The sequence below is a fragment of the Harmonia axyridis genome, chromosome 2 (genome assembly GCF_914767665.1).
Source record: "Harmonia axyridis chromosome 2, icHarAxyr1.1, whole genome shotgun sequence".
NCBI classification, from domain to species: domain Eukaryota; kingdom Metazoa; phylum Arthropoda; class Insecta; order Coleoptera; family Coccinellidae; genus Harmonia; species Harmonia axyridis.
This window is the reverse complement of record NC_059502.1, coordinates 61,692,408-61,706,902: the sequence shown is the minus strand read 5'-3', so window position 1 is coordinate 61,706,902 and position 14,495 is coordinate 61,692,408. Positions and strand designations below refer to the sequence as shown.

Sequence of the window (14,495 nt, the reverse complement as noted above, 5' to 3'; positions counted from 1 at the left end):
TTTTAATAATTTTCCTTCGCCGAAGCTATTTTCAATTATATTGTATCTAATTTTATTTACGCGACTGGGTTTCTAAATATTCAATCTAAAACTTATCTACTGTTTTCTATTAAACTTAACGTGAACACATATGTAGTGGAATGTACTGACAAAAAAGCAATTACTGAAACGTACTGTTAGGTAACGAAGAAGCAGTACAAAAAACTAAGACAAAGTGGATCCCATCACCAAGATGGACTTGAAGTAGGATTATAGTTTTCCTGGTAGCATTTCGAATTGTTTTAATAGTTTTATTATTTCAATGATGAATATAAACCCAGTTCATGATAAGAGGGCTTGGGATTATATTAACATCAAATGGATACCTTAAGTGGGAACCCAAAAGGGTCAAATAAAAGCAATCTCCCTAAATTCGGTTCCCCACTTAACGGTCACGTCAAACTCAATTAGTCCCTAGAAGTAATTGCTCTCATTCTATTTTCCCTCTTGGTCATTTCTTTAACTTTATGTTCTTTCGTGTCAGTTCATACACAAGGTTTGGTACAATTGAATGGAGCAATTTGGGGGTGTAGCAGGGAGAAAAACTGTAATTAATGATTCTGCAACATGGACCTACGAAATTACTGCAATGAAAATTTGTCACACATGAGGCTCCACCAAGAATAAACGAATTGTACCGGGTTTTTCACCATAATTTGACCCCCCCTGTAACTTTGTTACTAAAAGAGGTACAAAAAAATGTTTCTCACAAAAGTTTCACGAAATCGACTAGTGTTTTTTAAAATGATTTCACAAAACGAAATATATATAGAGTGAGCAACATGATCATAGGAACTTCATTTTTTCAAATGGAACACCCTGTATACTTCTCTATATTTATTCAGCTCTTTTTCCCCTGATTTCAAATATATAACATATGTATGGCCTATCTCTCTTATTCTGAGTACCACAGAGTTTCAAATTTCAAGAACCACCTGGCATGCTCAGTAATCAGTTTTCAAGTGTGGTAGGCTGCGATAACTCAAAATGTCCTTCTTTGAGTTATCTCGTTGGCAACGATATGACATATAGTCAAATTGCCAACGAGATAACTCAAAAAAGGGCATTTTGAAAACCACCTGGCTTGCTCAGTAATCAGTGGTAGACTGCGATAACTCAAAATGCCCTTTTTTGAGTTATCTCGTTGGCAATTTGACTATATGTCATATCGTTGCCAACGAGACAACTCAAAAAACGGCATTTTGGGTTATCGCAGCCTACCACTTGAAAACTGATTACTGAGCAAGCCAGGTGGTTCTTAAAATTTGAAACTCTGTGGTACTCAGAATAAGAGAAATAGGCCAAACATATGTTATATATTTAAAATCAGGGGAAAAAGAGCTAAATAAATATGGAGAAATATACAGGATGTTCCATTTGAAAAAATGAAGTCGCTATCAATATGTTGCCGACTCTGTATATATTTCGTTTTGTGAAATCATTTTAAAAAACACTAGTAGATTTCGTGAAACTTTTGTAGAAAACATTTTTTTGTACCTCTTTTAGTAACAAAGTTAAAGGGGGGGTCAAATTATGGTGAAAAACCCGGTACATTAAAAATGAAAGTGTCATTTTACTTATCCTAATTAAATTGAGATATTTTCAATAGAGTTACTGAATATTCGATTTCTATTCTCTCTTCCAAGATGCATCTGGGATCTCACCTGAAGGTCCTTTTAATATTAATGATCTTGATGAATTGGAAAGATATAGCGACAAGAGACATTGAAGAAATTAAACAAAAAACGCAGATTAGATGATATAATTGTAGGTAAATTAAACATTATTTCGAACAGACTTTCGATTCAAGTGAATAATATCTATATGATTTTTCAATTTTACTGAATAATGGTGAGTTTTACAGACTATAAATCATCGTTTTCACTGGACTATTGAAAAAACCGATATTCGGATATTAATGCCATATTATTTGACTAATGGATTCCACGTAAAAACGTTGAACTGCTTATTTGTTTTCGATAGCGTGACGCACGCAAGATCTGAGAAGTAATGGATCCAGTTTAGGATTCTTCATTCAATTTGACAGTCTTCGGTCCATCCGCTTGAACATCTGCGCACAATAGCAACTGTTCAATCGGTCAATCGTGATGAAGTGCGATTTTCGTATTGCAATATAGTTAGTTACACCCGGATTTTTTTTTCATAAAACTTATTATGTTCTAGGAAACTACAACTTCTAATAAAGTTGTTGCTATTTGCATTCCATCAGCTCATAAAATTCCAATTAGAGTAAAGGGTGTTTTTTTTAGAGCTATAGAACTTTAAATTGCAATAAAACAACGATGGATTATTCGATTGACATGAATTTTATTTATCCGCAAGATAATCTTGTGGCATTATATTTTAAATATGATTTCTGGCATATGACCGCCACGGCTGGCTCGGATGTAGTCCAATCTGGACGTCCAATTTTCGATGACATTTTCCAACATATTTAGCCGTATATCTGCAATAACACGGCGAATGTTGTCTTCCAAATGGTCAAGGGTTTGTGGCTTATCCCTATAGACCAATGACTTTACATAGCCCCACAGACAGTCTAGCGGTGTTGAATCACAAGATCTTGGAGGCCAATTCAGAGGCCCAAAACGTGAAATTAGGCGGTCACCAAACGTGTCTTTCAATAAATCGTTTGTGGCATGAGCTGTGAGACATGTTGCGCCGTATTGTTGGAACCACAGCTCCTGGACATCATGGTTATTCAATTCAGGAATGAAAAAGTTAGTAATCATGGCTCTATACCGATCATCATTGACTGTAACGTTCTGGCCATCATCGTTTTTGAAGAAGTACGGACCAATGATTCCACCAGCCCATAAAGCGCACGAAACAGTCAGAATTTCTGGATGTAACGGTGTTTCGACATACATTTGAGGATTAGCTTTACTCCAAATGCGGCAGTTTTGTTTGTTGACGTAGCCATTCAACCAAAAGTGCGCTTCATCGCTAAACAAAATAAAATGGACGTAGTGCGCGATACGTATTCCGCACAGAACCATTATTTTCGAAATAAAATTGCACTATTTGCAAGAGTTGTTCAGGCGTGAGTCTATTCATGATGAATTGCCAAACCAAACTGAAAATAAATCACTTGACAGCTGTTAAATCGGTCGCCATCTTGAACAGTAATGCCAACTTAAAGTTATATACCTCGAAAAAAAAAACACCCGTTATATATGTAATAGAATGCAAAAAGCTGTTCTTTTAGGTAATGCAAGGATGGTGAGAAGATTCCTACGAAGCGACCTGCGACGGACAAGTGCAAGGATCGCCTGTAAGAGGACCAGGGGCACCACAAGGACCGGACAAGACCGAGCCCTATCCTTATGATATTTTAAATATCTGGGAATGAGTGAATGTTCCTCTTAGTGGAGAGTGAGGAAGTAGACTGCGAGGGGAGTTTTTTTCCTACGCCTATATTCTAAAGTCGGGGATAATAATAATAATACCGATTTTTAATTTGATATGACAAGAAAGAAGATAATTCTTTTATTAAGAAATAAGACAAAATGTTAACGAGGCGAACAGTAATTTCTAGGAATTTTCAATTTTTTTTTTTGTGAACCCATCCTGCAGAATGGAATTTTCGATTTCAACTGTACTTCAACTACTAATTTCCAGAGGTGGTAGAAAGTAGGCAAAATCAGTAAGATAGAAACACAATTAAGTCTCCATCAATATTACTCAAATGCTGATTAATTTGAATTCAGAATCGAATAGGCAATTATCCAATTGGATGAAATACCTCGAATCGAAGAAGTGCCTCTTAACCGATGGAAAAAATATAAGTATGTCCTCTGGGTGCTAAATTACGTTTTCGAATTCTAGAGCACTCTCTATTTCACGGCAATTCGCCCAGCTAGGATCAATCATTTCAATTTCCCTTTCCTCCAATGACCACATCGCTAAAGCCATTACACTTTCGACAAAGCAGGCGGTATCAGACGTATGGTCTACATTTTTTTTGTGACGGCCAAGAAAAGTGATGAGAACGGCCCTGGGCAGGCCATCAAGAACACGAAGATCTGAGTATGCGGCAAAAATCGGAACATTGAGGCAAAGTGGAGCAAATCGTAATGCACGCTAGGCTCGGGAACGCCTTGTATGAAATATCCTTCGAGGAATCACGATATCTTTAGAAACTATCGGTTTTCAACTTATATATTGTCGGAAGTCATTTCAAGCCTTTACGTTGAAGCCGACTGAATTAATCACTCACAGAACACTGTTGGGATCAAATTGAAAATGTGAAAATGTTTTGTACTCATTCAATTATTCAACAAGCATTTATGAAAACAAGTTCTCAATCCAAAAACTCTCAAATTGAAACGTGAAAACAAATAACCAATTCACAACTACACTGAGTATTCATTCGTATGTGTGAAGTTCAAAAAGTTCATAAACAAAAATTGTATTTTCAAGAATTCGTGGGTTAATATCGGAAGTTCCATTCATAGTTAGCTTCCAACACTTGGACTTCTATATTCTACCCGGATAGTACTATATTGTATCAAAACTGCAGACATTTTCACGGATTCGTTTGTCTGTGAGATGCTATCATCAATTTCGAGACATTCTGAGGAAAATGTCTTAGCACCCCATTGTCAGATTCTCGAGATTTGTGAGAAACAAATCACATATCATATGTAAATGACATCAATGGTGATCACAATTGTTATCCCTGAGGATATATGCTTACGATTTTCCCATTTTTCCCCATTACAGCTCGCGGTGCCTGGTTATGAACATTTTGGCTAACATATTTGATATTATTGGACATCAAATATATGAGGATTCAGTTATTATGGTCTCTCTTAAAAAAATCTCACAATATGTCGTTTCTCGGTTATGTGAATTATTCTGGCGTTATCTTGTGGCATGAAAAGATGTATGGAAGATCTTGGATTTTGTATCTCATTTCATAGCCAATGTTGGGCAGTGTATAAAAAATTATCGATGGCGGTGCATAATATAACCAAGAAAGATCATTTCTCAGTCGGGTTCTGGCCGCCGAACATCCAAATTCCATCCCAACCAGAAATGAGAGCTCCCCGAGGTTCATATCTCGAAAACTGTCCATTTTTGAGCTTTGTGGCTATGGACACTTCTGATCAGTTTATCAAAAACTGCAAGATATCAAAAATTCAGACAAATTCACGGAAAGCCATCCCATAAGAAACGTGCGGGTCCTTTCGGAAAAAAAATGGAACGAACCTTTACTTTACTCATGAATATCAATTCACCTTTTGAATCCAAAATAGGATAGCCCACCTTTTTAGTGAAACAATAATTAGTAAAGATCGATGAATTAATTGAATATGACATCGAAAACAGTTTTGTTTCCCTTAATACATTGTAACAACATACCTGATCTTATCGATTCCTTATCGTCCTCCGCATCACTATCGATGTGTGGTATCGATCCTGCAAATTCGAACATGGGACTCGTTTGTATGGATATTTCCTTTTTAGAAACCAACGGCGTCGGTGTTGGTGCAATATTACACGAACACTGACAGGCACAATCAGGCGAGGGGTCATCATTCTTGTCTAGAGGAATGTACTCATGACAATGCGAACAGGGAAAGCTGAGGTCGTCAAGAGGTATCCTCTTGATCGCATGTTCCACGGAGACTAGGAGATTCTGAAGAAGCTCAGGAAGTTCAGTGCCTGAAAAGATGTCAGTTGTTTTTAATACATTTCGCCAGTTGAACTTGAAGGCAAGCATCATAAATCATATCGTATAAAAACTATACTCTTAAAACATTTATCTCCTTTCGTTGATAACCCTAGGTCATTCGAGAATAATTTCATTCGAAGTACCGACAAAAGTTTTCTTCAGATAATGTTTAAAAAAAAATGTTCCAGTTCCTAAGAAAAAGGAAGATGAATTTAAGACCGACGAAAATGCAATATTTTTCGTTATATGGCGGCTTCTGATAAAGCTCCACATAGCAACAATAAACACAGCACTCGGTGGCCTAGAGGTTAAGAGTGTAGACTCACTCACCGAGATGCGACAAGGTGCCGGGTTCGAGTCCCGGCGGCTTCCGATAATAATAAATTCCCAATTCACGGCACACACAAATATACCAAAGTCACACTGATGAGTCCGGTGTGTGTGCCAGGGACATAAGTAGGCATATGTGAAATCCTACAATTACTTCTTCTAACAAAGAATAGAAGTGAAGACAATTCGTCTCATTCAACTGAAATTTTTCATAACCAATAACTAATGAAACGAAGAATATATTTTGTTCACCCCTCTATCAATTAGATCATGAATGAAGGTCTTGGATTAACTATATAAGGTGTAGTAGAAAGAAATCCATCATTTTGTATGAGAAACAAGGCTTCAATTACCGTAATTAAAATCATTTAGGTAAAATATACACTGTTTTGTTCGATAACTTGTTGCCATTTGGAAGATACGAGTACATAATATCATTATGCCTTTCTTATAGAGTCCGTAGAACCTATTGGCCAAAAATTTAACAGTCGATTTAACAAGACTCAGTTGAAACGAATTTTACGAGGAAAATTTTTAGACATGGACAAAAACAGATGGTTATCACTTGGGGGCCAGGTCTGGACTCCCGGAGTCACATCCAATGTTTGTAGCATGGCCTTGTCCTGATGGAACACAATTCCTCTCCTATTGGCCAAAGCTGGCCTCTTCTGAGCGATTACTTCTTTCAGATGGTCCAATTGTTGACAGTACAGTTCCGAGTTAACAGCTGTGTCGTAGTGAAGCAGCTCATAGTAGATATTTCCCTGCAGATCCCACCAAACACACAGCAAAACCTTTCTGGTCATCAATCCTATCTTGGTCACCGTTTCTGACGACTCACCGTGTTTTCACCACGACCGTTTTCACTTGACGTTGTCGTTAGGGATCCACCCTTCATCACTAGCAACCAACTGCTTCAAAAATGGGTCGATTTTCTTACGATTCAGAACAGATTTGCAGATGGAGATTCGAATCATGAGGTTTTTTTTTGTTTCAACTTGTGTGGTACCAATACATCGAGTTTCTTATTGGAATCAGCCTTATGCAAATTGATCCAAACGGTTTTTTGTGCAATCTCTGGCTGTTGGACAATCGGAATAGTGCTTACATGACTGTCGGACTCGACAATGTCCATGATTTTATTGACGTTTTGGCCATCTAGTGCGTGGTGCATCGTTGAATCGGCGAAATCAAAATTGCACATGATTGGCTATTACAGTATGAGGATCATGAACACTATTTACATTTTCAGCCCCCTGGCTTGCATTTTCGCCTCCACCGAAAAAAAAACTCTGAAATATAGCGTATTTTCTCTTCATATTTGACGCGCGCTCAAACTAAACTGAATCCACTAATCACAAAACTGTTAGCAAAGTTTTTGTGGTACAAAATCTCATTTTTCTAATGCCATCTAGTGATAGATAACTTAAGCCATCTATGGGAAAAATGATTTCTTTTTATACACCTAATAACATTTCATTTGCTGAACAAAAAGATTAATCTCAGATCGATTCTTAGCACTCAACCTAATATTTCCAGAAATTATTACTATCAATTTCTGACAATCAATCTGACAATCGACTATTAAATTTCAGCTGTACTCACCATCATAGTCGTCGTAGGAAGAAATCTCAAGGTCGGCAACCGACTCGATATTTGAGCACATGATGTCATCTAAGCTGTCCAGAGGGTTCCGGAATTCGGCTATGGTGTGGAAGTGCAGCTCGTGGTTTTTGCGCCACACCAGTGCAACCTCCAGACCTGGAAGGCTTCTGGTTTTCAGACTGAGATAACAGTCCTTATTTCTCACAACGGCGGGGTCCAAAGGACTCAGATGGATCACAATTCCGGAAGCGCCGATACATAGTGGCCATCCTTTGGGTGAAATTCCGGCCGTTGATTTATCCTGAAAAGAAAGTTACCTCATTAGAATCATTCAAGAATATTTTTTCGGCTCTGCCGGAGGTAAAGAAAGCTTTCTGGTCAGTTATCTGATAAAACGATTTTTGGTCTGAGTGTTTGAAATTTCCGGTCGCAAAATGAATTTCAGATCATTCTGAACAACTTTGGTTACTTGCATGTCTTTCTAACGGGTATATAACTCTAAGTTGGCATTACTGTTTAACAGCTGTCAAGTGATTTATTCTCAGTTTGGTTTGGAAATTCATCATGAATAGACTCACGCCTGAACAACGCTTGCAAATAGTGCAATTTTATTTCGAAAATAATGGTTGTTTGCGGAAAACGTATCGCGCACTACGTCCATTTTATTTTGTTTAGCGATGAAGCGCACTTCTGGTTGAATGGCTACATCAACAAACAAAACTGCCGCTTTTGGAGTGAAGCTGATCCTCAAGTGTATGTCGAAACACCGTTACATCCAGAAAAACTGACTGTTTGGTGCGCTTTATGGGCTGGTGGAATCATTGGTCCGTACTTCTCCAAAAACGATGATGGCCAGAACGTTACAGTCAATGGTGATCGGTATAGAGCCATGATTACTAACTTTTTCATTCCTGAATTGAACAACCATGATGTCTAGGAGCTGTGGTTCCAACAAGACGGCGCAACATGTCACACAGCTCGTGCCACAATCGATTCATTGAAAGACACGTTTGGTGACCGCCTAATTTCATGTTTTGGACCTGTGAATTGGCCTCCAAGATCTTGTGATTCAACACCGCTAGACTACTTTCTGTAGGGCTACGTAAAGTCATTGGTCAATGCGGATGAGCCACAAACCCTTGACCATTTGGAAGACAACATTCGCCGTGTTATTGCCAATATACGGCCACAAATGTTGGAAAAAGTAATCGAAAATTGGACGTCCAGATTGGACTACATCCGAGCCAGCCGTGGCGGTCATATGCCAGAAATCATATTTAAAATGTAATGCCACAAGATTATCTTGCGGATAAATAAAATTCATGTCAATCGAATAATCCAAAGTTGTTTTATTGCAATATAAAGTTCTATTGCTCCAAAAAAAAAACACCCTTTACCTATGAGTCATTTCAGCAGACTCAGCTTCTCCAGTTTTGATCTTACTTCAATGAAATTTGGTATGAGAATCCTCTCTTAGGAGTAGGTTCGCATGTTCTCTGAGCTCTTTCAAATGAGGAGTGTACGAATTAAGCGTAAGTAAACGTGAAATTCAAGGAATTGCTATATTTCGAGTTCATTTGGTTATATTTCAATAAATTGTTATGAATTCACTCATGTGTAGTCCAACAGCCTTTATTATGTGGATTGCATCATATTCATTCGGTGTGGCTATTAGTAATATAAAGGAGTAGAACCCTACACTATAAAATAGTGATCTGCAACGTTGAAAAGGCAAACTGTCATGGCTTGACTGAGGGAGACTGAAGCGACTATATTGTCTGGCAAGGGATATCCGTAAGGTTACATTCTATGACACCTGTTGTTCAGCTTGGTTATGGATGGCCTCTTGGAGAGGGTTACCGCTGGTAGTTTCAGAGCCCAGGCATATGCCGATGAAAACAGTAACTGTAAAGGGAAAGCATAAAGGCACGTTGAGTAACCAACTGCAAATGGCCTTGATTATCATGGAAATGCGATGGGAGGAGATGCAACTTGAGGTCAACCCCTTCAAAATTACCTCTATTCCCTTCACCCGCAGGAGAAATTTGAGTCTCAAAGAACTGGTCCTAAATGACTGCACATCTCAAAAGGAATACATAAAAAAAATTCGACAAGAAAGTTATGAGCTTTGAACATAAAACATGCCGTAGGTTCTAGAGAGGTTCAGCAGAACTTTTAAGAACCTTTTGGGACCTGCTATTTTATAATATATGGAACCTCAGAGAAGGAAACGTACCGAGGACGAATTCGTTTTATTTCTTGATATTCTTCTTATCGATCCATCAATGTTGTTGATTTCTATGATTTCATTTCGATCTGCAATTCAATTTCAATTTATTGGTTCACTTTTTTCACAATCCGACCTTCGTATTGTGAAATCAGGTCTTTCGACCTTATTACACTCAGAGAAATCCTGCGTTGAACGTCTCGATCCTGGGAGGTCCTGAATGTCAGCGTGCGCCACTTCCACTTTTGCCGAAACGCAAAAAACTCCCGCTTCAAATCGTCAGCTCATTATAGCGTCAACACGATGCTAAAAATAAAACAATCAGCATCTTGTCCAGGTGTTTTTTCACACAGAACCGTACAATTAAGTTGTCATAAAGTACGAGATATTGGTTTCTTGTGAATTTCATACATCAATCATCCACCGACAACGCACGTATCTCCGAAATAATGATTGCAAGTCAGGTTCCGCGAAGAATACTGCTTCGGATCACGTGAGACATGAATGAAATCGTTGGAATGATGCGTCCCATTTTGTCAGTTTCGCATTTGATGTCGCGTAATAGTTATACATATGTTACCCTTCTCATGTTGCTGTGTTTTGGAATTTTTTCCAAATGGGTTTTACCAGAAAACTATCATTACAACGCTTATGAAGAAACAGCATTGATTATTCGAATACTAACTTTCGCGAATTTCTAAATAATATTGATTATTCTACAGACGAGCAATGGAACTAACCGAAATTCATAAGCGAAACAGCCTCATAAAATACAGATATACATATACAGAGTGGTCTAAATTTAAGTTCAATAACTTTGGCGTCGGATAGAACAACTTTTTCATGGGAAAAGTGTATAAAAACATATATCCTAACAAGCATCATTTTCGAGGTAAAGGGTGTTGAAATTTGAATAAAAAAAAAAAACAGTTTTTTAGTTATGGGTATTATTTCAGGTTTTGAAGTCTAGCTAATAAGTGTTTCGAATTAGTTAGAATTATAAGTATCTCCTGCCGAAATTCTTCAGTGGAGTAGATAAAGGAGTGCGATGATCCTTTTTCTATTGAAAAACTACAACACTGTGTTTTTTCATTTCTGAAATGAACAAAATTTCACAAAAAATAACTCTTGACTTTTTTCCATAACAGGCCAATTGAAAAGTCCCCGGTCTACAATTGCAAAACATATTTTTTTTGGCAAAATTAGATTTTATTATTCAACATAGTTGCCTTCGAGGGCTGTACAGCGATTAAAGCGATCTTCCAATTTTTCGGTACCATTTTTATAGTATGATTTGTCTTTTGCTTCAAAATAGGCTTCAGTTTCGGCGATTACTTCTTTATTGTCACTAAATTTCTTTCCACGAGCATTCTTTTGAGGTCTGAGAACAGTAAAAACTCGCTGGGGCCAGATCTGACGAATACGGTGGACGCAAAAGCAATTCGAAGCTCAATTCATGCAATTTTGCCATTGTTTTCATTGTTGTGACACGGAGCATCGTCTTGATGAAACAGCACCTTTTTTCCTTCAAATGGGGCCGTTTTTTAACGATATCATCCTTCAAACGATCGAATGATATAGCGTTTTTGAATCGAAGGATGAAATCATTGAAAAACGGCATCATTTGAGAATAAAAAGGTGCTGTTTCATTAAGACGATGCGCCGTTCACAAATCAGTGAAATGCCGTTGTTCAACGATTTCATCCTTTAAACAATCCAATAACGCTATATAACAATCGCTGTTGATGGTCTGGCCCTTTTGGAGGTCATCAATGATTATTATACCTTGCTCATCCCAGAATACTGATGCCATAACCTTGACAGCTGACTGTTGTGTTTTTCCTCGCTTCGGATTCGGTTCATCGTGTGCAATCCACTCAGCTGATTGTCGATTGGACTCTGGAGTGAAATGATGGAACCATATTTCATCCATTGTCACATATCGACGCAAAAATTCAGGTTTTTTGCACTCAAACAGCTTCAAACACTGCTCAGAATCATTAACACGTTGTTGCTTTTGATCGATTGTGAGCTCGCGCGGCACCCATTTTGCACACAACTTTCTCATGTATTAATATTCGTGAATGATAAGATTTACACGTTTAGATGATATCTTCACAATGTCTGCCATCTCGATCAACTTCACTTTTCGGTCATTCAAAATTATTTTGTGACATTTTTTGATTTTTTCGTCGGTGAAAGCCTTTTGTGCGTCCACTGCGTTCGCCGTCTTCGGTGCTCATTTCACCGCGTGGTTGATTTTTCTGGTGTAGAACCCGAAAACTCCTCATCAAACCAAGAATTTGCTTTAACTGTGTTTTTTCCCTTCAAAAAGCAATATTTTATCAGCACACGAAATTCTTTTTTTTCCATCTTTTTCAAATAACAAAAGTAGCTCTACTCACAACGCGATATCTCACAAACTAGTCGTCGGAGTGCTGTCAAATTTTAACACGTATCGTTTGAAGGTTGGTACTAACTAAAAATCATATGGATATAATACTATCACCGCCATCTTTGCATAACACAAGGGAATACAGTTGGCCTAATAGAATGTATTGTTTTCGAGATAATCGAGTACAAATCACCTCGGTAAGCACTATCCACAAAAATCTTCAAATATAAATCTGTCAAATTTTCGCATTAGTGATAAGTGGAAGTACAAAAATTGTCGTAATCTATTATAACGTTTTCAGATGCGATATGTGTCTGAAAATGTTATAATAAACTACGCCAATTTTTGCACTTCCATGTATCACTAATGCGAAAATTTGAAAGATTTATTTTTAAGGATAGCTTTGTAATTCAATACTAGCTACCTTCCTGTTTTCAAGACGTCTCTCCTTTGATAAGATTGAATACAACATCAAACTTTACGACATTCCGAATTTGTCATGGTGAACTAATTAGAAGAACGAACATGAATCTGAAACTAATGTCTTCCGTTCTAAGATTAGATATCAAAATATCTCAAATACCTCGAATGACTCCATTCAAGTTAAGTGACCAATTTCAAATTAATATCGAACCACCTATGAGATTCAATTTGAAAGTTCAATGATCTCAGGAATAGTAAACTGCAGAATACATCAAATAAAAATATAGGCATAGAAAACTCCTCCAAAAATAAATGATATAAAAATATTATATCACGGGAAAGATGTATCTATCTTCGCAATGGAAAGTTTCTTTCAAGTTCTGAGATTCAGTATTTCGTATAAAGAATGAAACTATTTTGAATTTTCCATAGCTCATGCTTCGGTTAATATGACTTTTGAAACCGATTGAAAACATATGACGAAAATAACACTTCTTCTTGAAATATGGATCATCCATTGATCTGAAATAGACTTATTTGAATGTTGCTCTTTTATGATCAGAAACTATAAAAAAGTTATAAATTATGAAGACATCCAAAGAAGAAATATCTCGTCATCCAAGCACGCATTTATTATTTTCATTTGGTTTTTTCTTCCCTCAACCACATTGTTTCAGAAAGTAATAAATTATATTCTGTTGAAAGTGCACTTCTATGTTTTCTTGATTTGTTCATTCAGTTTATGATGAAACACCCTGTATAAATGGTGATTGATTTTGGATGTTCCATGTTGCAAAATATCAATCATGAAATTTTATTGCAGATTGAATATGTTTATGATGATTGACAATAAAACACCAGTAATCAACTGCAAGCTAGTAGTAGATGGTTGACTCATATTACATAAGGTTGATGAAAAGTGCAGAATTAATCATCTCAATGAGAGGAGCTCGAAACATGGGAGCAGCTAATTAATTTCCTGTTACACATATTCACTAATGAGTTCGCTCAGATACCTGCAATTTTGTGTTCTTTTTTCATATCGAATTATATGACTACATTACTCATTCGAACTGATCATCGTATAAATTTTCACTTAATTTGCTAACAGTCCTCGACTAAACATAAAAAAAACTCATGACAGATAAGATCCATTTCTATTAACCCATTTCATAACCTACTTCACGTCATGAAAGATTGTTCAAGTTTTTTTGAAGATGTTCTGAATGAATAGTAGTTGATCAAGTTTTTATCCTCTAAGATACATCAAGTTAAATTCGAATAAATGGAAATTATATCCGCAATATAGATTGAATTGATTTTTGCAATCAAATAAATACATAATGATATGTATGTTATTTTTTTCCAGTTCAGAATATATAATGAGAATTTTGTATTTTGAAATTTCAGATGTGTTACTTCGAGACTATTGATATTGAAATAAAACACACGAATCCATCTGCAGTTAGTGTTCGATGAAAATATCACTGCAAATATACTATATATATATAACAATGTAGCTTTTTTCACTTTCTCCCCCACAATTATCAAAGATGGATTGTTCAAAACTCTGTTAATTCTCAGGAATATCTGATTAGCTGGGAGTAAATTTCAGTCATTCAACAAACAGATGACTATTATTCCTTATTTCATAGAAGGATGAATGAATGGGGTTACATTATAGAGATAATACAAAACCAATTGAAGACTTGCAGATTTTTAGTACTGGCGCATTCGCCATTTAGTACCATTATGCATTTTCATCTTCGATGTAC

General features: G+C 36.8%; 1 protein-coding gene across 6 annotated transcripts in view; it reads right to left on the bottom strand.

Moving 5' to 3' along the window:
* The window catches only part of LOC123673564, a 378,426-nt gene that overhangs the window by 82,209 nt on the left and 281,722 nt on the right, over positions 1–14,495 (bottom strand). For all 6 annotated transcript variants that reach the window (XM_045608135.1, XM_045608136.1, XM_045608137.1 and 3 more), the window contains 2 exons: positions 7,676–7,976; positions 5,428–5,730 (listed from right to left, as the gene is read on the bottom strand). In XM_045608135.1, the coding sequence (XP_045464091.1) occupies positions 5,428–5,730; positions 7,676–7,976 (604 nt within the window). The remainder of the gene's footprint in view (positions 1–5,427; positions 5,731–7,675; positions 7,977–14,495) is intronic.